Here is a 24,097-nt window from a genome sequence, read left to right on the forward strand (position 1 = left end):
CCTGGAAATGCAGTTTCCCCGTAGGGCTGACAGGACATTCATTCCAGCCATTGTCCACTGGTAAGTAACTTCGCCATCACGAGAGCCACAGGCTTTAATCATTCTGCAATAGATTCAAGTTCAACAGGCATTAAATCAGTCAATGGCCTGAAATCTGAGAAAAACACAAAAAGCTCGGGCTGATGTTATCAGTTCAGCACCATTACTAAGCCCATTGGGTGTAAATCTGTCCATAAGATTGAGTCATTTAAAATGCAGGTGTTGGGGGAGGGCATAGCTCAGTGGTAGAGTGTGTGCCTACATGCACAAGGTCCTGGGTTCAATCCCAGTACTTCCACTAAAAATAAATAGATAGAAGCCTAGTTACCATCCCCCCCAAGGAAAACAAAACAAAAATAAAAATAATAAAATAAATAAAATAAAATAAAATGTAGTTGTTAAGCATATGGTAGCTTTTCATGAGGTAATTTAATTTGCCCTGCCGTAATCCTTTTTTTAGATGTTTGGAATTATATCTTCATGATTTCCATAAAATGGGGTGTACCCACATTTTTGGTAGATTAAAGAAACTGAAGGCCAGGTGAACAACATGGGTTCCCATCTTTCTCCCTTAATATTTGCTTTCAGGTTCAATAATGACTGCATTATTGTGCATGCTCAGCATGAAAGGCCTGTAGAGGTAGCAGGTGATGTAAGACAGGCTGTGCAATGTCACATGAGTTGTATTAGTTTTCTACCAAGAGTAGTCTGTGTGTGTGCATGTGAGTGTGTGCACATGAGTGTACGTGCCTGTGCACATGTGTCTCTGCGTGCACGTGTGCATGTAGGCATGTGTGCACTGCGGCGTGTGTGTGTCTATGTGTGCGTGCATGAGGGTGCGGCCTGGGGCTCAGAATGCAACTTTGAGAATGAATCTCAACTTTGCCACTTCTCCAGCGGTGTGACCTAAGGGAAATTTTTTAATGTGCGTTTTTTTTAACTTCCTTTTCCTCTCATGTAAAATGGGGCACAACAAAATCATCTAGTTGTCTTGAGGATTAAATAAGTCAGCACTTACAAAGCATTTAGAACAGTCTGGATGGCACACAGCAAGTGCTCAGCAGTTCTGTTTTATTTCTACAGAACTGTTTGTGGTTCAGTTTTATACCTCAGTAATCTTCCTCCCTGTGTCTTTATGTCTCTCTCTCTCTGCAGGGAAGTGAAAAAAAGAACTGATGAGGATGACAGCAAATCTGTTACCAGTCTGAGTGGGACCAGTTCCAGAAAGTCAACCCAGATGAAGAATTGTTGCAATGGTTAAATCCAGAACATCCTTGGCCCAAGAAGCCTTCATTTCCAGAGTACCAAATGTGTGTGACTTTGCTTCCGACATAAAGTGGTGCATCCTGCGGACACTGTCAAATGGAGAGTATGTGGAATCCGAACCGTGCTCTCGGGTCCCTCCAGAACGTTGGCTTTTTTTTTTTTTTTTTTTTTTGCTATGTTTCAGTGAATGATTTGGGCCCCCTGGTTAAATATACCTGTCTTGTCCCTACAGAGTCTTAACAGATAACATATAAATGTCTTTAAAGTAGTAAAACACACACACACACACACACACACACACACACTTAGATCAAAGCTAGAGAAGAAGTTCACTGACATATTAGATTCACATGATAGCTGACTTGGTAGATAACCTATAACATTTACTTCCAACTGGCAATACTAGAAAACTGGTAAAAGAGGGTTACCATCCTAGCTTTGCTGTAAACTAGCCTTGTGGTCTCGGACAGGTCACCAGCCCACATCAGATCCGTTTCCCCATCTGTAAGACAAGCAGCTTGGCCTTTCAGGCCTCAGCCCTCTCGGTTCTGCAGCTCTTCGAGCAGTGCTAAGGAGCACGTGATGGGCCACCGCTAATAAGGACTCTGGTCACTTGCACTTTTTAAATATTGGAGTATTCATTTTTCTCATTTCTTACACAAGAACAGAATTAAATTGAGGAAAAATAATGTTTTAAGCTCCAGTGGAGACAGGAATATCAATTTTTTTATGTATAAAGAAAAAAAGCATTTTTGCAATAAAAATAGTTTGTATATAAGAGGGTATTTTATAATCTCAGAATACGTATAAAGTCCATGGTTTGAATTCAATGTTAAAAGTTCTAATGAAAATATATATACCACATAAACACATGCTACTGAAAATACCATGCCCAGGAAAGGTGTCATTCTTAACTTAAACAAAAAAAACACCAGCAAGTGACTGCCAGGGGCTGGTGAAAGGGAGGAACTGAGAGTGACTGCTAATGGATGTGTGGTTTCTTTGGGGGGGTGATGAGAATGTTCTGGAATTGTATTGTGGTAATGTTTGTTTTTTTGTATTGTGGTAATGTTGCACAACTTTGTGAATATACTAAAAAAAACCCACTAAATTGTATATTTTAAATGGTGAATCTTATGGTATGTGAATTACATCTCATTTAACAAATACACTAACACCTAGAACAATTTAACATTTTGCCAAACGAAAATACTCATCCTAGAACATCCCCTTGGTTTAAAAGCATAATCTCCAGCATCACGCAAATCCCCTAACTCCCTGGTTGCCAGCATTCACTTCCTTAAATAATGAACAGTGAAAGAAATGTATGGTTTTGGAAAATCATCTCTTTTGAGGAGTTGTGGTTAGGGGACAGGTGAATCAAAGTCCTTTGTCTGAGGTGACTCGTGACCCATCCTCACCAATGGCCTGTTGAGTCTTACTCTCCTAGAAACCGTACTGCCGCCCAGGCTTCCCCACTGAAATGTCTCCGAGAGCCAAAGGAGTCAACACCTGAACCCAGGGTGAGTTTTTGCTTTTGGTTTTCAGTGGCCTGCACCAACTAAGTTCCTCCTAACCAGAGACTTGAATTTACCTTGATTCATAGGACCAGGCCCCAAGTAGCATGCTGGAAAAACTTAAATAATAGCTCTTATTTATTGTACTACATAAGCTAAAAGCATCTCTTTTGTGGAATTAAAATAATTCCATGTAGCAGTTCTCCTCCTGTTTATGATTTTTTTGATCAGATCTTAAATTCCCCAAGCTTTATTTTTTTTTTAATGAAAATTGACCAGATATATTACACACACATTATAAATAGCCACACCGTCATGTAACTTTTCAAAGCATGCCTTCTCTGTGTTGAGGAGATCTAGGCATTTTTTACTGGAAAGTTGGTTCTGTCCTCAACAGCTCTACCATGGATTCCTGTTTTGTTTTTTCGTCCCAGGAAAAAAAAAAAATTCTAAATTTTTTAACTAAAAAGTATGCCTCGCAGGTGGGGAGTTGTCAAACTGAATCAGGGAAGGAGAGGTCGTTATTTCTGTGCCATGGTGAGGCGCAGGTTAGAATGGACACCCAGGTGTTGACATATGGTACTCCTGCTTAGGTATTTGGTGCAATTGCACAAAACTATGTTAATATAAATGTTATTGTGTCGTCTTTATTTATTTTCCCCCAAAGTGTCTATATTTGTCTTACAATATGTATATAAGAGTATACCTTTGGTACAGAAGTATTAACTTGGTCTTTGCTTCTGGAGTGTATTGATTAAATTAATTAGATTACATGGGCACCTCTGACAGACAAAGCAATCATCTTTAACTATTTAAACCTGTCATAAATATTTTTGCAACAAAATCTAAATGAGAGACTTACAGCTCTGGTTAGCAATCTTGTTTAAAGAAAAGGCTACTTACAGCTCTTTCAGTCGCCTTGTTAAGAAATCAAGATTATTACCAACATTTAATTTCGAGAAGGTGTTCTCAAATTTAAAGTATATTTTTGGTAAGAACAAAAATATCTAATGTTTTTAACTTAGACTTAATTTGATATATTTTCATAGGTCTATGCAAGTAACTCATCTTGTCTCAATTTTTCCTTTGAGAGCTTTTAAAATCACAATTATTCTACACTCTTTTTAATGTATCCTGACACATTGGATAGTATTTTAGTTTCGTCATGGAAAAGAACGTTAGACGTGAAGACATTTTTCATTGTTAACTTTTAGCCTCATGCATTTTCATAATTTATTTTTTTCCACTTGCTGCTTTATATGACATATGTCACATTTTATTTAATACTGAATGTGATTTGCATAAAGCCAAACTGCACAACCCTCTTGCTGAAGTTAAAATCGAGGTAAGATTTATTTTTGTATTTGTACAGTGATTGGCTTCAGAGTGACGGTTTTTGTGGGCTTTTATTGTATATGTGTGTAAGAAATTTCATATGTATATATCAAGTAGGCCTCTAAGTATTGAATAATTATTTTATTATTTTGATTTACATGGTTTACATTTTCATAGTATCAGCTATACTTCATTTATACTGTTTATTTCTCTTCCATTAATAATTATCCCCAAAAGTATAATTTTTATAGCAATGCAAATGTCTAAGGAACTAAAAATATTTTCTGCATTGTCAATTCAATAAAGCATGCTTGCTTTGGTTTTCTGGGTGTTTCCTTCAGCTTTGCTGCAGGCATCCCTGAAGTAGTTTTAGTTCTAGGATGTGCCTACATGAAACGGTGCCTCTGAAACACTGGCCAGGGCAGCAGGCTTCAGGGAGAATAGAATGAACATGTGGTGGGCGGTGCTGCGGTACACCCAAGGGTCCACAAGATGGAAATGAACCCCCAGCAAAGCATATTGTTTTTGCAAGCCTTAAACTAAAAATAACATCTTTTCTTTCCAGATCTAGATGTTAAGATATGTTTTCATGGCTGAAAATGGAAAATAGGCACAAATGCTTCTACTTGAAATTACAGGGTAAGATAAATCTTCAAGTGCAATGTTCTAGGAATAATTAACCAGTTTAAAATTTTTCTTTCTGCATCTGTGTATCGGGTTTATTTGTGAATTTGTATTTCTTAAATTTCCATAGAGTGGGAATTTAGCTGTAAGGCCTTTTTAACTTGTGACCTCTTGGGCTGGCGGTGCACAAACCACGTTTCAGGGCATTTGACATACATTTTTGTAGAGTCTCATGCTGTCCTTAGGACTCTGGCTTTCTGAAAATTTTTCACCCCTAGTTTTCCAGTACATCTTCCCATTGCTGTGCAGCCAGGAAGAACTCAAGAGCTGGATAAAGAGCTCTTCAGGGGGAGTCTTATGAGTAGTTCCAGTGTGGTTTTAGAAGTAAAATTAATGTTCTTTAATTTGCCACAAATATTGTCTCTTCTTGCTCAGTCATTCCAGAAACAGATATTTTACCTCTTAGATAAAACCAAAAAACTTCTTACCATGGTCTCTCAGGCTCTCTGTGATCTGCCTCCTAACTGTTCCCTCACTCATTCATTTGGGTTTATTGAGCCCGACTGTGTCCTAGGTATGATCCTAGACACTGAGGGTGCAGAGTGGGTAAGACCGACTCTCAAGCAGATTTCGTTCTGGTGGGGGTTGACAACAAACTTGTAAACAGATAAAGAAGGTCCACATTCTGCCTCCTCCCCACCTTTCTCTACCCCAAAGTCCCCAGTCAGGCACAGGAAACCCTGTTCCTCCGACATGCCTGGCTCCCACCCCTCCAGCCCTTACTCGGCTCTGCATTCTGCCTGGAACACCACTCTGTCTGCTTGTGGCATCTGCCTGCCCAGCTCCTGTCCAACCTGCATGTCCCAGTTCAGAGACTGTTTCCTCCCGGCAGCTATGCCCAAACCCAGAGTCTGAGCTAAAGATTTCAACCCCCAGTGCCCATCTTCGTCAGACTGCATGTATGATCAGCTCACCTGTGTGCCTGGCACGCCAGGGCATTTCTGTCTCCTGCCACCCTTCAGACCTCACTGAGGAGGGGTAAACTTTCCCCACTCCCAGTGCACACTTCAGCAACCTCATGATTTCTGATCCCTCTAGATCAGGGTCTCAAATTTTTTATGCCACAGACTCCTCTGAAGCCCAGAAACCCCTTGGAATAATGTTTTTAAATGAATAAAATAAAATACATAGGGTTATAAAGGAAACCAATGATATTGAAAGACTATTCCCAAAATGATATTCGACAGTATTGGTGCTATTTCATTAGCACATTAAACAACAAAATCTGATGGTAGGCCTGTTAGCCACCATAATTTTGACATCATGATAAGGCAAATGGTATTTTGAGACATCTGCAAAGAATCTAATGCAAATTATAAATATCTGATTTCTACTGGTGACACAGTCACAGATACCAATAATCCTACCAGGGTTTGTTGTCAGCATTTTATAGTAAATGAAATACTAAATTTTAATTAAAGTTTAGTGAAAATAAACATTAATTTTTTCCCCATCCAAGGTAGAAATACAGATTTTTTTTACCCATAGACCCAGTGGGTCCATGCCCCAAGTAAGAACCCCAACCCTGGGTTAGAAGCTCCAAACATAGGATATTCAGAAGAGAATTCCCATATAGTAATCAAAACTCCAAGCTTGATTTAGCAGTATTAGTCCTCTCCCTGCTCCAGCTCAGGCCTTCTTCAGCCTGGAGGCTCACTGTGGGAAGAGGGGCTTGGTCCTGCACCCCTGACTACCCCTTACTGCTGACACTCTCCCCACCAGGCTCCAAGCAAGGAGAACATGGTGCTAACATCATAGCTGCTGTTTTATTTGTTAGCAAGCTAAATCTCACAGAAAAAGAATGCACGTGGCCAGTGGTTCTTGACCATCACATGTGCTGAAGTTTAAGGATAAAATGTGGTCCTTGGAGAAATCTGTTGTAGTCCACCTCCTGCCTTGTAACTGCAGCTCTGAAACTAGCCTGATTTACTCACCCCTCTTATAGCCATGAACAGGGGCGGAGGAAGTAAGAAAAGTATAAAGGTTAAGAATCAGAAATAGTGAATGTTTTCTGGGATGAGGTGGCATATCATTTTTCTCCTCTCTAAAATCCCACTGAAACTGAGTCAAATGGATTTTTCTATAAGATACAGACCCATAAAGACAGAAGACAATGGCAATAAAATTATGAAGCTAGAAAGTAGACGGAAAACTTGGAACCGAGTTAACAACCTAAGAAAGCTGAATCCTAAACCATAGTGGGGGGAAAGCTGAAAGCAGTCTAGGTTTACATTGCAGGTTTCCCAAAAGGCTCAGGAACTGGCAGAAGCAGGTGCCGCTGGAACTGAGGGTATAAAGGAAGGTGGCGTGAAAGCAGTTTGAGAGACAGCTTTATCCCTAAGCATTGTTCTCCCATGCTATGCCACTACCAAAGTCTGGAGATGTATTTTCTGGAGTAAAACAGGGGGATGCTCGATTAGGGGCTATGCCAGGCAGAGTGGAGTGCGTTGGTACTATTCAAAAAGCAGGGGAGTTAAGTGACAGTATGTAATCTGAGTGCTCAGTGCTAAAAGCTAAAACGACCCACTAAGCTTTCAGGACATTGATGCCTTTATCTTCCAGAGACTGAAAGACTTAACTGGAGTCCACTTACCAGCTAAGAGGAAAGACCTCTTTCCAAGAAATGCACCCTGTCCCCATCACCCTACAGTGCAGTTCAAAGCTAGCAAGTCGCTTCTATCACTCAGAGCTTTCAATCAGGATTTTAGCTCCCCTGAACAATTGAAGGATCACAGGATATTTGTGGAAAGGTTCTAACAAAGAAAATGGACACCAAATAAAACAGAAAGATACCAATTTGGGGAAACAGAGCTTATGCAGAGGGGAAAAAGGCTATCATTAATATATTTAGAGAGAGAAAGAAAACTATTGCAGCCATGAAACAAGAACAAGATGCTATCAATAAGGAATATTCATAGAGCAAAAACAAGCTCTTAGAAATAAAAAACATGACAGCAGAAGTTTAAAAAAGTAAACAATATAGAGTTTGGAAGACAAAATTGAGGAGTCTTCCAGAAGGAAAAGCACAGAGAAAGAGAAACCAGAAGAGGAAGGAAGGAAGTCCAGTATCCAAAAATAGCTGTTCCAGAAGGCAACAACGAGAAAGCAGGATGACAATCAAATGTCAAAAGCAACTGATAGAATCTCCCCTCTCCACTCCCCGTTGGTTATAGGTTAGAGCTTTCTGAAGAACTCACCTGGGAAGCTGCTGTAGCTCTCTTGCCTGTACCCTCCATTGCCTGTTAGCTGCACTGAATGAATGACACCTGGAGTGAAAATCACCATAAGACAAGGAGAGGGGCTGGCCCTTCACCCCAAGGGTAGGCAGGGAGGGAGATCATGTAGATGGGGGTCTGAGTACCTGGGGCAGAAGCTGACATGTTCCTGTCTGGGGCATGTAAGGGAGAAAAGCCAGTTTGCTTTGCACTCAAAGGAACTTAGAGCCAGGAAGCCAACCCAAGGTCCAAGTACTTTTGGAGGAAGGAGGTAAGTAGATCTCAAACTGCTTGCCCATAGTGTGATAAAGAGCAGCGGGTTTAACATGGAAGCTTCTAAGAAAGAACCACAAAGACAAGGAGTTTTGGAAACATGTCTGAGCTGGTTGAGTTACTGGCAGCAGCCTGTACTCAGCCCTACTTCTGTGTCTCATTTCTACACAACCCACACCTGGGATCCGTCTCCACTTTCCTCCTTTCCACCAGCCTTGCCTCCCCGAATATTCATGTATATTTTAATATATATTTTATATATGGATATTTATATATATTTCATGTACATTATATGGTGCTAAATTCAGTCAGCTGTATCCCCTCCCAGGATTTGCCTGGTGCCTGTCCTTTCCCCAACCAAAGAAGGCATCATACAAGCTGGCCAGCCCAGCCCTTGGTTCCTGTCATCCTTCCCCGTTTCTCCATTATGTCCCACTGCATTTCAGAAAGCACCAGAACCACTCGCTTTGACTGTCAAAGAAAACTTTAAGGCTTTTGGAAAGTGTCCTGTCCCATTAACCGGACACAGAAAGTGGCAGGAATCTAGAATTTAATGACACGAGTCTTTAACAATCAGATAAAACGCTCAGAACTGAAGAGGGTCAGTGGCCCCTTTACCTCTCTCTGAAGATGTCCAATAACTGGCTATTTCAGAGCAATATCTGCTTATCATTAATGTAACTATGTGAAATTCTCTGGACCCTTTGGAATGAAATGGAGAAACCAAAGAGGGGGCTGAGAAGCAAGCTGAGACCTGTAAGCAGCTGCAAAGAAATGTAAGCCCCTCCAGGTTACCTATTGTTTATACACTCCCTCACACAGAGTAAATGAAGTTCCACCTACAGACTGTTGTAGGAAGCCTCTAGAATGACTTGCCATCCTGAGACATTCCTAGAACTCTTTCTGGCTTCCTCTTCAGTCAGCCTGCATCCTACGCCCACACCCAGCACCACCACCATATGGGTGATCTACCACCAGCAGCCCTGGCTGCAGAATGGATCTCTTAACAGTGACCATCATGCTCAGATTCCCTTGACCTCCGAAGGAGACATAAGCGGACCCTGTCCTACCTTCTCCTGTTAACTGAGTTGGAGCAGGAACTGGTCTCCCTGGAAGGAAGACTGGAATCCCAGACCCTTAAGGAAGCCATGCAGGACAGCGTATCAAGGCTGTGCCTGTTCCACCCAGCATAAGGTTAAGTCTGGGTAGAAGATTTGGGTCAGTCTTTTCCCTTCGGAATGAAACTTCTGGCTGAAGTGGCCAGAGAATGATTTCAGAGAAAGACGATAAACGTAAACAAAGGGCAGCGAAACAACAACACAAGGAAAACATTACAAAATCCTCGAGCATGTGTTTTTACAATTTTCAGGCCAAATGTGTGACCCCTGGAGAGGATACACATTTTAAGGTCAAAGTTACAAGGATGGAATGTGGAAAAAAAATCATCAGAGTTAGAAGCCAAACTCCGACAGCTGACAAGTTATTTAACATTTCTGAGCCCTAGTTTCTTCATCTGAGAAAGGGGTTTAACTGCGCATCCATACCCAAAATCTCATTTACTGTTAATGTGCTGCTGATTCCCAAAGCCACATCTCTGCCCAGCCTTTCCTCTGAGCTCCAACTGTATAGCCAATAGCCGTTGTCCAAAGATAATGCAAATTAATTCCAATTTTCCAGACACTTTCCACCCCACCAAACTGTTCTCTAATGTCAGGGAATGGATGTCACTACACATCTACTTTTTTTGCCCAGGCCATACATCAAGTCAGTCACTGGGTTCTAATTTTGACATCAAGTTGCCCCTTTTCCTCTAGTTTTACTGCCTCTGCTTATAGCTCAATTTCGCATCCTTTCTTTCCTGAATAATTACAATAGTGTCTCATATCCCCAGGACTTAGAATAGTGGCTGCTGCATAACAATACCTTAACAGTACTTGAATCCAAAGTCTGGACGAGGGGCAGATGAATCATTACATCAGTGTGATGGCTGTGATGAGTGCTGTTGTATGGGCCTTCCACAGGAGGAAGTACTCAGCTGATGAGGAGGACTTCAGGTGCACACAAAGGGGTCACAATAAAAATGACCTTGAGAGGCATCTTGCATTCAACAATTAAAACATTTGAGTACTTCCTGTGTGCCAGGAATCATGCCAGACGTAACAGTCACCATGACACAGGCCTTGCCTCTGTGGAGATCGTTATGGGGTAGACAGCCTCCCATGCACAAACTGCCTAATCAAAATACACACTTGGATGTCCAATTTTAATTCAGAAGTGAACTCCTGATTCCCTGTCCCAGCACCGCCACCCAATCACACATGCCAAACCTGCTCCAATCGCAGTATTTCCCACATCGGTTAATGGCACCTTTCCCTTGCCAGTTGTTCAGGCCAAAAATATTATTGTCATCCTTGATTTTTGTTTCTAACAGTCGGCTTCCAATCCATCCATAAATCCTGTTGTCCCTACCTTCAAAATGAATCCAGAACATGACCCCCTCTCACTTCCTCTGCTACTGTGATTATTCCAACAGTTTCATAACTAGTCACTCTGCTTCTTCCTGAGACCATACAGTCTGTTCTCAGCACAGAAGCTTTATAGTGCCCCAGGAAGGTACGGGCTATAGATAAGAGATAGATAGATAGATAGATAGATAGATAGATAGATAGATAGATAGATAGATAGATAGATGGATGGATGTATATGAAACCATGAGACCAGATAAGGTCACCAAAGGCATGAGTATAAGAGAAGGAGAGATCTAAAGACCAGGCTCTGGGACATTTTAATGTTAAGAAATTGGAGAGGGAAAGAGGAAGCAGTAAGCAGAGGAGACAGAGAATTAGTAGCCAGGAAGGAAGGAGGAAGTCCAGAAGAGTGTGGCACGCTGGCAGCTAAGAAGGGAAAATATTGCAAGGAGAAAGTGATCAACTCCATGAAAACTTGTGAACTGGCCAAGATGAGGACGCAGAGTTGACCACCGGATTTAGCAACACAGAGCTCACTCAAGGCCTTAAGAACAGACTCACGTGTGATGGAGCTGTTGGCATGATGGAGTGGATTTAAGAGAGAAAGGAGAGCAATTGGTGACAGCAAGTGTAATCAATTCCTTCAAGGAGGTTTGTTCCACAGAGGTGCAGAAAACAGGAATGCAGCTTTAAGAGGAAGTGGGACCCAGAGATGGTTTTTTTCAAAGGTGAGGGACATAACATGTTGGATATTGACATAAATGATGCAGCTGCAGAGGGATAAACTGATCATGCTGGAGAGCAAGGGAAGAACTGGAGCCAAGTGGTGGTGTAGAGGTGAGAGGATGGGAGCGAATGTCCAAGTTCATGGGATGGCCTTGGGAAAAGCACAGACACTTTGCTGGTAGCTAGTGGAGAAAAGGAAGCATCAATGTGGTAAGACTTTCTATATTAAGAAAAGAAAGGTTGCTGTCACACGTAAGACAGTGTGGGCAACAGGGAAAGTGAGGAGCTGGGAAGGGACCATGGCTGCGGATGGAGGGAGGGGTATGAAGAACTAAAGCTGAAATCTGGACATGGAGATGGATTCTGGAGGTTTCCATGGAAAATTACTATTACAGCCTGAGCAGAGGGTGTCCAAGGTGGTTGAGTTGCTGACTATGTGTCTGAAGAACCTCCTGGAAGACAGGAGCAGCAGGAAAGACTGCAAAGAGATTCTAGATGCATGCAGCCTCGGGCATGAGGCTAGAGACCCAGAAACAGTACAACTGTGGCCAGTGTCCAGCCAGGGACCAGGGAGTTTGGGGAGTGGGAGGAGAGAACTGGGAAGCAGAAAGACAGAGGCCACCCTGAGCGGATGGGAGGGACCTCTCTTTTGGACACCTCATTTCTCACAAGGTGGCACTTCTGCACTCCCACCTTCTGACCTACCACAGAGGAGCCAAAAGCTGGAGGAAGGGCAGGAAGCACTGCAGCTTCCTCACGCTGTGGTATCGGGGCCATGGGATGCTCCCGCCTCACTGATTGCTAAGCAAGTCCAGGATGGCTCAACGTACCATCAGTGCAGGAGGTGGGGGCACGACTCTCTTCCTCTGACAGGACCCAGCACTTAGCACAATGTGTCCACTGCTAGCAGGATGCAGAAGCCAAGATGGGATGAAGCAGGAATGCGTCCCTCCACTGAATGGTGATTCTCTGCCTGCCAGATGGGAGTCCAGCCCCTGTTGAGTCCCCCAGGGCGAGGAGGCACAAGGCCCAGGCCTGCTGAGCCACACTCTGCAGTGTTTTCCTAAAGCATCCCCAAAGATCATAGGAGGTCTTGTGACAGCCACATCCTCCCTGCCTGGTGGCAGGTGGGCAGAGAGCCACAGAGCAAGGAGATGAGAGGGAGGCCCGGAATGAAGGGAATTGACTCAGAGGGGTCACAGCAGCGTCAGGTGGGAAGCCGAGGTTAATGTGCACACATCCTGGCTTAGGGACAGTGGGCCCTTCCTGTGGTCCCCCATAGGCTACCTGCCCCAGAACAGCATGAATTCATAGTGCTGACCAAGGTTTGCAACAAAGGGCTGGGGGCAGAGAAATGAGCTGGAACCAGGACCTTAAGGGTTCTCATTTCTCAGCAAAGCCAAGAGCTGATGCTGCAGGACGTTGCAGAGGGATGAAGCCTTGCTCATCCCATTCTGTGACCCTAGCACAAGCCCCACCTTCCAGCTCCCCCAGGCTCAAGAGTAAAATCAGAATGAAAACTCTCAAGTATTTACTACCCCAGGATTGGTGGGAGATGCCAGGAATATACCATGCTTGCTTGGGAACTCGGGCGTTCGCCTCTGCCCTCTGAGATACCATATTGTCACAGCAAATGGCTCTGACCTTCTGGAGCCCTTCTCTTGGTCCCTGCAGAGAGCATTTCACAATTCTAGAGAGAGAATTCCAGGCAGCTGATACCTGCAACGGGGCAGAACGGCTTCTCCACACAATCACTTCTCCTGTGAAACACTAAGTCCTAGCGAACAGAGACCCTGGCTGCTGTGTTTTTGGACCTTCTCACTGCAGCCCCCGCAGGGAGGGCAGCAAACCCGGGATATGCACAGGAATAAACCCCGCGGAGACGCTGCTCCCTGCTCTGTGCGAGGTGGGGCTGAGCCTCTGCTCTTCACTGCTGCTCCACCTGGGCTCAGGGGCCCATGGCACAGGCCTGGGCTGTCACAGAATGAAGGTCCTGTGTCCTCAGCAGGGAGAGAAAAGAAGGAAGCACAGCCCTGAGTGTGGGCGGGGATGTGACGAATGAGCACAATGCAGGCATGTAAGGTGCTGGGGACGCAGAGGACCGGATCCCTAACCGGTCTGGCTGGGCTTGTAGAGGACTGTCCATTCCCATCCGCACAGGCAGTGAGGCCGGGACCCTGAATACTTGATCTGCATGAGAGTATGGGAAGGGGAAAGGGGGCCTGAGAAGGGGCCAGAAGGAGATCTCTGTTTCCAGAAGGAGGGGTGCGTGCTGCCAACAACCCCTCTTCTCCCAAGCCCTGTCCCCCTCCTCCACCGTAACTTCTCTGGGTCCACAGCCAGGCAAAGAGCATATTGGGGGCTTTCCAGAGTGTAGCATTTCCAAGGTCAAGCCCGATACGGAGGCCTCAGGGGCGAGGCCTCAGGGGCAAGGCCCAGGGCAGGCAGCTGGACACATGGGAATCCAGACAGCGGGAAGGGCAAGGAAGCCATCTCTTGTGGTAAACAGTGCTGGCAGCTGGGGTGCATCAAGGGAGAGGGGCAGGGTAAAGTGAGAGGCCAGAGTAGAGCCTCACACACAGTCAAAGACACATGGATACACACACCCAGCCACACAGACACAGAAACAGGAGCACATAAATCCAGTGATGCCACTCAGAAACTAACTCAGAGTACCCAGAGACCTGTTCCAGAAACACACCTACACAGACCCATGAATACCCTGACTGGAGCAGACCCCAGCACCCCACACACGCAGACACAAAGACAGGCTGCACACATGCAAACAGACGCGGCTGCAGACCCACAAACACAAATGCGTTCCAAATCCACCCTTCAAAGCCTTTCTCTCCATAAATCCTCCTAGGCCTGCTTATCCACCTCTAAACTCTGCTTTGTAATTTCAGTCCCACATGCATACCCCTGGTCTCAACTTGGCTGTGTGCTTTGTCAGTGTCAGCAAGTGAGTCCCCTGCCCTCTTCAGCAGCCCCATCCTTCACCTACACACCCATCCCCATTCCCAGGAGTGTCCCCAGTTTACTGCAGGGTCCTAGCCCTCAGTCTCTCCAATGCAGCAAAAACAGAATCTAAAGGAAGAGCAAACCAGACAGACACACTGTGTCAAGGTAATACCAAAAAATTCTTTACATGACCTTATGCTTACCACTGTCTACCTCTAATCCGTAACCACTCCGTCAGTGCTATTCCAAGCGTAGTCCTAGCTCTAACCCTGACCCTAGGTAGCCATCGAGTCATGTCTGCAGCTACGCTGGGCACACAGATACCACACACTTAGGAAGGTAATGAATGGGTCATTTGCAGTCCAGAAACCCAGCAGCTCCCTCAGTAACAGCTGCCCATACATCGGGGCAGCTTGTACCTGCCGGGCTCAGCGCTCAGCTGGGAACCCAGGAGCACCAGTGCACCCAGACCCCCGACCCTTGTTAAGCACACAAGCCCACAGGGGCCCAGTGCGCCCCAAGCCCTGTTCCGGGACTAGCCCAGCCGCGGAGCTGAAGTTCCCGCCATACCCCTCCCCACCTCCTGCCTGCCAAGCTGGGAGCATCTGTTGCCCTGGAACCCCCACCAGGCGGGAACAAATGGGCCTGGGGCCTGGAGCTGAAGGGAATGTGGCCACTTCCCAATGCGGGGATTCCCAGACTCTCACAACACCCACACCTAGACCCTCCACCGCAGAGCCTGGCCCAGGTGCCTGTCCTAAAGAGCTAGTGGGCCTGCCGACACGGGGTGAGTATGGGTGCATTAGCGCACCTCTCCCCTGCCCCAGGGTCTCCATCTGGTGATGGATGTGTTCACTCTGTACTCATCAGCAGAGGTAGAGCTGAAGTTAGCCCTGGGCACCTCCCTCCCCCCAGCCTTGGTACCAGGACCCCCAGTGCAGCCTGCTCTGTACCTCAGCCACCCCAGAGGCTGTCAAACACTGCCGAGGCGCTCTCGAGAGCTCGCCAAGCCAAAACCTTCACCGAGAAACACTTAGAGGGATACTCACATCTCCAATGTGTAGCCATCCTAGTCTCTGTGACCCCTTCCTTAAAGTCCACATCCAGGCTGGCCTGAGGATCAAGAGAAGTCTTGGTTCAGGGCTGCAGGCTCCAAGATATGCACATGAGGTGCTTGAGAAATTAACAAAATCAGCTTCAAGTTCTGGAAAAACAAATGGTAAGGACTGTCAAGAACTGTGCAGAGTTTACTCTATTTGTAAGTTAACTACTTACTCTGTTACTGTTCTATAAATGCTGGAAGAAGACACAAGACTCCTGAGTCAGACAGATATAAAGGATTTTATTACTCATAGCACAGACCTAGCAAGAGCTTTAGCATGTTTGTTTGTTTGTTTGTTTGTTTTTTGGCATCAGAGCCCCATGTTTACCACGTGCCATGGGAATGGCATGGGATGCCTGCACATACAGTGCACTGTGTGACAAGAGAGCAACACTGAGGTTCGGTGATTCACTGCTTTTATAGTAAGAAGAAGCACACCTGATCCTTGTACAAGAGGGGGTATTGCTGTATTTGTCAAGGTTACTTGTTGCAGACACAACCCTGAGAAACAGCCTGGAAAACAGCTGAGGATTTGTATTCTTGGCATACCCAGTAAGAAGAACCTTGAGGAATACTAAAGGCCCATGGTGGTCTGCCTCTCTCAACAATGACTGGCAATGGATAAAAACAAGTGGCTGATGAAAAAAAACTCAAAAAACTGGCTTTCCCTGTGCTGGAAGAGGTCCCAGGAGAGACACTGTGGTTAGAAAGGAAATCAACTAACAAAGACCCCATAAATTATGTTTACTGATTACTTCTTTGGCTGATAGGGGAAACTAGGGTTCTTTCATCTTTATCAAGGAGGAAAGAGAGACAGAAGATATCATCATAGGGACAATATGAATGTTAAAGAATTTATGGTAACTTGAGAAAAGTTTGGAAAAAACTTCAAGGGGCAGGGCAGGGGCAAGTGGTGGTAAATAACAGTGGAACAAGAAAGTAGAATCAGCCCATTTGGCTGAATGAAATGGAAGAAATGAGAGCAGATGGTAACTTAAACCTTTCCTTGGTGCTGTTTGTGGAGATAGTCTCTAAGGTCTTCCCTTCATGATTCCCACCTCCTGGTGTTCATGCTTTGTGTAATCCCATCCTCCTGAATGTGGATGGACATGTGGTCTGATTCTAATCAACAGAACACAGCAAAGGTGATGGGATGTCACTCGCATAATTATATTACATTATGTAAGATTGTCTTCTAGTATACCCACTCTAGAGCCTACTTTTTGGCTTGATGAAATGGCCATGTTGGGAAAGCCCAAGTGACAAAGAACTGTGGGGGGGGCCTCAAGGAACTGTGGGTGGCCTTTAGATGTTGAGGGTGGCCTCCAGCTGACAGCCAGGAAGAAGCAAGGGCTCTCAGTCCTACAACTGCAAAGAAATGAATTCTGCCAACAACCTGAGCGAGCTTGGAAGATTCTTCCCAACTCAAACCTCCAGATGAGACTAGCCAACCCCTTGATTGCAGCCTTGTAAGACCATAAGCAGAGGACCAAGCTGGACTCCTGACCCACAGAGACTGTGAGATAATAAACTCATAATCACATTTGTGGTAATTTGTTACATGAGTGTAAGAAACATCTGTAAGGCAGAAAGGCATATGTGTGCAGCATGGAATTTGTGTGTGTGCAAGGCACACCCTAATTCCACAGCATGAGTTAAGGAAGAAATAGGGAAGGAGAATGCATCTAGAGAACTCCTCTCCCTCAGCTCATCCTATAAAGACATGTAGCTATGGAGAGCCTGCAGCCCTCCTAATAGACTGGAACCATTTCATCCTGCATATTAGATGCAAATTACCCTGTTGTCTTCATTTCACTCTTGATATGGCAGTAGCAGATATTTGTAAAAGGCTCAAAAATGTAACTAGCAGAGATCTAGAACATGGGGAGGGGTGTTCCCATGGCATTAGTAAAAGCAAAAGAAACCTTTGAAAAGGCAAGCAGGGAAGCAACCCAAATCAGTGGGTTTCACGGGTATAAAAAGGAGCTCCAGATTTTCTTTGAGTTCAGGAAGGAGGAACAATCGAGATAGTTCCCACAGCTCTACACAGAGTAAGTGTTCAAAAATTTTTTCTTGAAAAAATGCTGAAAAGACGACTGGGGAAAGCAGAGTTTATTTGCAATCACAGCGTCAGTACCCTCTCTAGTTCAATGCAGAATAGAGGGGATTAAGAAGACCAACTCTTCACAACTCATTCCTAGAAATTGTAATCACAAACTCATTTTCTGCTTTCTCAGAAGTGGAGCCGGAATGGTGAATCCATGATAGGTACGGTGATGGTAATAGGTAATCAGTACAACAGACATGGATGATTTCTCTGATCACAGGAGAGAGCTACTGAATTTGGTGATTTAGTCAGTTTCCATTACACATCACATTTCTTTTGGATACATACCTCAGAGTAGAATTGCTGGGTCATATGGAAATTCTTTTTAATGTTTTCAGGAACCATGAAACATTTCCCACAGCAGCTGCACCATTTTACATTTCCACCAGCGATGCAGCAGGATTCCAGTTTTTCCACATCCTCACAAACATTATTCCCACCCTCGCCTTTTTTTTTTTTTTTGATAATAGCTTTCTGTGGGTGTGATGTAGTATCTCATTGCGGTTTTGATTTGCATTTCCCCAGTGACGAATGATGTTAAGCATCTTTTCATGTGCTGATTGTCCATTTGTGTATCTTGTTTGAAGCAATGTCTCTTCATGTCATTTTCCTATTTTTGAATTGAGTTAGGTTTTTTTGCTGTTGTTGAGTTGTAGGAGTTCTTTTTCTAATTGGCTATTAACCCCTTATCAGATATATGTTTGCAAATATTTTCTCCCATTCCATGGGTTGTCTTTTCACAATCAAATGATTGTGTCCTTTGATACACAAGTTTTAAATTTTGATGCACTCCAATTTATCCAGGTTTTCTTTTGTTGTCTGTGCTTTTGACGTCAGACTTAAGAGACCATTCCCAAATCCAAGGTCATGAAGATTTTCCCCTCTCCTTCCCTTCACAGGTTCCTTCCAGGAAGTTCTAGGCCACAAGCTCAGATGTTCTGGGCTTGCCGCCTCTGCTACGGCGCTGGCCCCACACCGTCAACGTCCGTTCCGGAGCCGGCGCGCTGGCGCGGAGCGCGGGGAGTAGGCGGCGCGGGTGGAGCAGCAGGTTGAAAAGGCAGCTGCGCGCGCACGAAGCACACCCACCCTCTCCGCCACCGCGCGGCTGTGGCCCGTGCGCAATGCGCATGCGCATGCGCAAGATGATTTCCTCGGGCGGAGGGTGCGTGCCGTGCCTCGCCCCGCCCCGCCCCGCCTGCTCTCCTGCGCTTTGACGCGCGGTCCTCGCGCCTCAGCTGATGACTGCGCGCTGGAATGCGGCGCCGAGGGACGGTCGCAGCTCGACGCGGGCTCGACGGCCCACTCTGACGAGCTGTGGGTCCGGATGCCAGTGAGCGCCCCTCACCAGCACCGGGCTTTGCGGCGTTGGGACTGCGGCAGCCTGACCGCCCTCGGTAAGGCTTGTGTCCGCCTGGAGGAGGCGGCCCGGGAAGGGGCTCCGCGAGGGCTACTGCGGCTCCCAGTCCTGCTGAAGCGTCCTGCCGCCCGCACCTGCCCGGGGAGGTGAGAATGACTCACGCAGCGGCCTCGGCCGGGCCTTACCTCTCCTACTGAGGTCAGCTGCCTACGCAGGCCTCCCGGCCCACGGCCGTCAGGACCCCCTCGCAGAGGCCCCACGGCAGAGGGTCCAAATCAGCCTTTACAACGTGCTTGGCTGGCCCAACTCTTCTGTGCCCTGTTTTCTGAGATTATTGGTCTTCTATCCCCAGGAGCAAAGCTGTACCCTGATGTGGCCCACTTTTTGCTGCAGCAGCCTTACCCTTCAGACCATCCAGTTAGCAGTTCTGAGAGCTGTAATGTGAACTTAAACACCAAACTAGATTCTTTGAAGAAAGGGGGGGGGCAAAAAAAGTTAGAAGTTATGAAGCCCCCAGCAGCTCATTATGCAGCAGTAATTGAAGAAATACAAACGATATGCTGAGGCTCTTTTTACTTAAATTGGTTTTTTAGTATTTTATTTATATTTTAGACCCCATGTTTCCAGATGAATTCAATTTTTGTATCACAAATACAGTTCACTTCATCGTGTAGGGGATACAAGGAGGAACTCATTCTGTCCTTACCATTGTGAAACTTACCAGTAGAGAATAAATACAGTACAAGGTAAGTACAGTGCTATATATTGCTATCACTTTAAGACGCAAAATGCTAGATACTAAACACTGTATATATTATGTAATTTAAACTTCAGGACATCACCATGAAGTAAGTAACGTACTTTCATTGTTTACTGTATACAGATGTAGAAAGTAAGGCACAGAGAGATTAAGCAACCTGTCCAAGATCACATAGCTATTAATTAAGTGAAATTTAGGTATTCTGACTCCAGAGCCCATACTCTTAACCCTTGGTATTACTGTACTGCTTCCAGAACCACATTGAGAATATGCAGGATCCCAAGTAAATGTTTTTGCAAGGACCCTGATTATGTAAACAATCTGATTAAAAGTTGTATTATTACATTCATCACCCCACATAAGGTATGATGCTTTGTTAATGAAGATTTGGGGTAATGGGTAAAAACAAATGGTACTTACATATTTACTTACTGCCATATCAGTGTACATAAAGATTCTTGGTACTCTCTAACAGCGATATCTTTTTATATTTATTTCAGATGCATCATTCCTGGCTAATTTCACATCTCACACCTGAGAAAAAGGTAATGATAGTATTATTACTCACAGGATTATGACTCTTCAGAACCTATTTGTCTTGAAACAGTATAGACCTTCTTGCCTCTCTGTTTTCCTAATACCATTTATTTAATGCTAGTTACATCATGAATTAAGGCATCACATCATCCATCTTGTCACCTGCGAATACTGGCTTCTGAAGATTTTCATTGGTTGCTACAGTGTTTCATTAATGATGAGCACAAATGCAGGTCTTACCCAGAGTATGTAGTCAGATGTGAATGGTAATTTTGTTTTCTAGATTGTTAAATTTACCCTTTGGAATTTGATGATATAAATGTAGAACAACGTATCATCCACTATGTCTTTTCTTGAATTCTTTAGGCCATAATCACAATATTCCTAGAATAATATCTTTTAGTGTTGACTGCACCCTAGCTTGCTTACACTGCTACCAGCAGCAGAGAGAATAGGTGAGAGGCCACTGGCTGGTCAAAAGAGCAATCCCACGGCTCAGGATATCCAGCTCTCTTCTAGCATGACATAAGAATGACCAGGGAACAACCCTTCGTGATAAACAAACTAGGAGTAGGAGGGAATTTCCCCAGCCTAATAAAGTACATCTACAAAAATCCCACGACTGCATCACTTAATGGCAAAAGACTGAATACTTTCCCCATTAAGATCCAGAAAAAGAAAAGAATGTTCACTCTCACTCCTTATATTCAACATTGTATTGGAGGTTCTAACTAGATCTGTCAGGCAAGAAAAAGAAAGAAAAGGCCTCCAGTTTGGAAAGGAAGAAGTAAAAATAAATCTATTCACAGAACACATGATATTATACATAGGAAATTCTAAGGAATGCATTTAAAAACTATTAGAGCTAATAAATGAGTTCAGTGAGGTTGCAGATTACAAGCTCAATATACAAAAATCAGTTGTATGTCTATACACTTGGAATGAATAATCTGAAAATGAAATTTTTAAACCTCCATTCTTAATACCATCAATAAGAGTAATACTTAGGAATAAATTTAACAGAAGAAGTGCAAAATGTATACTCTGAAAACTGAAAAATTATTAAAAGAAATTAAAGAATATCTAAGTAAAGATTTTTTTATGAATCATTTTGCTAACCTGAAACCAACACAGCATTGTAAATCAACTATACTTCTATTTTTTTTTTATTTTAAGAAAAAAAGTTTCCTTTTAAATGTCATGTTCATGGATTGGAAGACAACACTATCAAGATGACAGTACTCCCTGGATTGATCTACAGATTCAACACAGTACCTACCAGAATCCCAGATGACTTCGTTATAAAAATTGACAAGTTGATTCTAAAATACACATGGACGGGAGTGGGTGTTGGGTAACTCAGTGGTAGAGTGCCTGCTTAGCATGCACAAGGTCCTGGGTTCAATCCCCAGTATCTCCATGAAAAACTTAGTAAATAAACCAAATTACCTCTGCCCCCCCCAAAAAAAAATAAAAATAAAAAAATAATAGAATGCACATGGAATTGCAAGGGACCTTGAATAGCCAGAATAATGCTAAAAAGAATTAAGTAGGAGGACTCATATTTCCCAATTTCAAAACTTACTACAAAGCAACAGTAATTAAGACAGTGTGTTACAGGCACAAAGAGAGACATATACATCAATGAAATAGAATTAAGAGTCTAGGAATAAACCCCCAAATCTATGCCCAACTGATTTTTGACAAGAGTACCAAGACCATTCAATGGGGAAGAATAATCTCTTCAACAAATGGCACTGGGACAACTGAGTATCTACACGCAAAAGAACGAAGTTGAACCCTTACCTTACACCGTCTACAAAAATTAACTCAGTGGAGCTAAAACTGTAAAACTCATTTATAAGAATATATAGGGGGAAATCATAATGCCATTTACTTGGCAATGATTTATTAGATATGACACTGGAGGGACAGACAATAAAAAAATAAATTGGACTTCACCAAAATTAAAAACTTGTGCATCAAAGGACACTATCAGGATTGTGAAAATGTAACATGTGAAATAGAAAAATATTTATAAACCATATATCTGATAAAAGGACTTCCATCTAGAATATATAAAGAACTCTTACAATGTAATAACAAAAAGACAAACCAAATTCTAAAATGGGCAAAGGATCTGAATAGATGTTTCTTCAAAGATACACAGATAGCCAATAAGTACATGAAAAGATGCTCAGCATCATTAGTCATCAGAGAAATGCAGATCAAAACCACAGTGAGATACCACTTCACACCCACTAGAATGGTTCAAATCAGAAAGTCAGATAACAACAGGTGTCGGCAAAGATTTTAAGATACGGGACTCTCATAACGCTATTGGTAATAATGTAGAATGTGGTACAACCACTTCAGAAAACAGTCTGGCAGTTCCTCAGATGATTAAACGTAAAGTTACCATATGACCCAGCAATTCTGCTCTTAGGTACATTTCAAGAGAAATGAAAACATGTCCACATAGAAACTTCCACACGAATATTTATAGCAGCTTTATTCCTAATAGCCAAAAGGCAGAAAGAACCCAAGTATTCATAAGCAGATGAATGGATAAGCAAAATGTGGTATATCTGTACAATGGAATATTTTTCAGTCATTAAAAAAAGAATTAAGTATTAATGAACTTTGAAAACATAATGCTAAGGGAAAGAAGCCAATCACAAAAGATTACATACCATATGATTCCATTTATATTAAAGTATAGTATAGGGAAATGTATAGAAATAGAAAGTAGATTAGTGGTTGCTTAGAGCAGTATTGGGGAGGCCATCTGGGTGATAGCTGAAAGGTAGAGGGTTTCTTTTTAAGGTGAATATGTTCTAAAACTAATGATGGTTATCTATGAATATACCAAAAGCATTGAATTGTATACTTTAAATAGGTGAATTTGATATGTATGGTATGATATGTGAATTATCTCTCAGTAAATGTTTTTTTTTTAAGTGCATGTGTTCTGGAGTGGAGAGATCTATGTTCATTTATTTATTTTTTTTAACATTTTTTATTGATTTATAATCATTTTACAGTGTTGTGTCAAATTCCAGTGTAGAGAACAATTCTTCAGGTATACATGAACATATATATATTCATTGTCACATTTTTTTTCCTCTGTGAGCTACCATAAGATCTTGTGTATATTTCCTGGTGCTTTACAGTATAATCTTGTTTATCTATTCTACAATTTTAAAATCCCGTCTATCCCTTCCCACCCTCCACCCCCTTGGTAACCACAAGTTTGTATTCTATGTCTATGAGTCTATTTCTGTTTTGTATTTATGCTTTGTTTTTTTATTTTTGTTTTTTAGATTCCACATATGAGTGATCTCATACGGTATTTTTCTTTCTCTTTCTGGCTTACTTCACTTAGAATGACATTCTCCAGGAGCATCCATGTTGCTGCAAATGGCGTTATGTTGTCGGTTTTTATGGCTGTATAGTATTCCATTGTATAAATATACCATCTCTTCTTTATCCAGTCATCCGTTGATGGACATTTAGGCTGTTTCCATGTCTTGGCTATTGTAAATAGTGCTGCTATAAACATTGGGCTGCAGGTGTCATCCTGAAGTAGGGTTCCTTCTGGATATAAGCCCAGGAGCAGGATTCCTGGGTCATATGGTAAGTCTATTCCTAGTCTTTTGAGGAATCTCCATACTGTTTTCCACAGTGGTTGCACCAAACTGCATTCCCACCAGCAGTGTAGGAGGGTTCCCGTTTCTCCACAGCCTCTCC

The 24,097-nt window shown here is 43.4% G+C and overlaps 1 protein-coding gene and 2 long non-coding RNA genes across 5 annotated transcripts in view; 2 read left to right on the plus strand and 1 right to left on the minus strand.

Annotated features, from left to right (window-relative positions):
- RASEF (RAS and EF-hand domain containing) overlaps nt 1-4,574 on the plus strand; it is a 57,037-nt gene extending 52,463 nt beyond the window's left edge. For both annotated transcript variants that reach the window (XM_010975862.3, XM_031447339.2), the window contains one exon: nt 1,195-4,574. In XM_010975862.3, coding sequence (XP_010974164.2) covers nt 1,195-1,300 — 106 coding nt within the window. In that variant the 3' untranslated portion in view covers nt 1,301-4,574. The remainder of the gene's footprint in view (nt 1-1,194) is intronic.
- Nucleotides 1-24,097, minus strand: part of LOC116151801 (uncharacterized) — a 134,800-nt gene that overhangs the window by 30,044 nt on the left and 80,659 nt on the right. Inside the window, exons 7-8 of the long non-coding RNA XR_010382584.1 lie at nt 20,231-20,344; nt 15,534-15,688 (exon numbers count right to left, since the gene is read on the minus strand). This is a non-coding gene — a long non-coding RNA (uncharacterized LOC116151801). The remainder of the gene's footprint in view (nt 1-15,533; nt 15,689-20,230; nt 20,345-24,097) is intronic.
- Nucleotides 18,891-23,312, plus strand: LOC116151802 (uncharacterized). 2 transcript variants are annotated; one of them, XR_004135386.2, is made up of 4 exons: nt 18,891-19,196; nt 19,708-19,796; nt 20,311-20,355; nt 21,524-23,312. It is a non-coding gene; the product is annotated as an uncharacterized LOC116151802 (long non-coding RNA). The 2 variants fall into 2 exon arrangements; XR_010382585.1 differs by having other exon boundaries at nt 18,891-19,087; nt 19,663-19,796.

The sequence above is a fragment of the Camelus dromedarius genome, chromosome 10 (genome assembly GCF_036321535.1).
Source record: "Camelus dromedarius isolate mCamDro1 chromosome 10, mCamDro1.pat, whole genome shotgun sequence".
NCBI classification, from domain to species: domain Eukaryota; kingdom Metazoa; phylum Chordata; class Mammalia; order Artiodactyla; family Camelidae; genus Camelus; species Camelus dromedarius.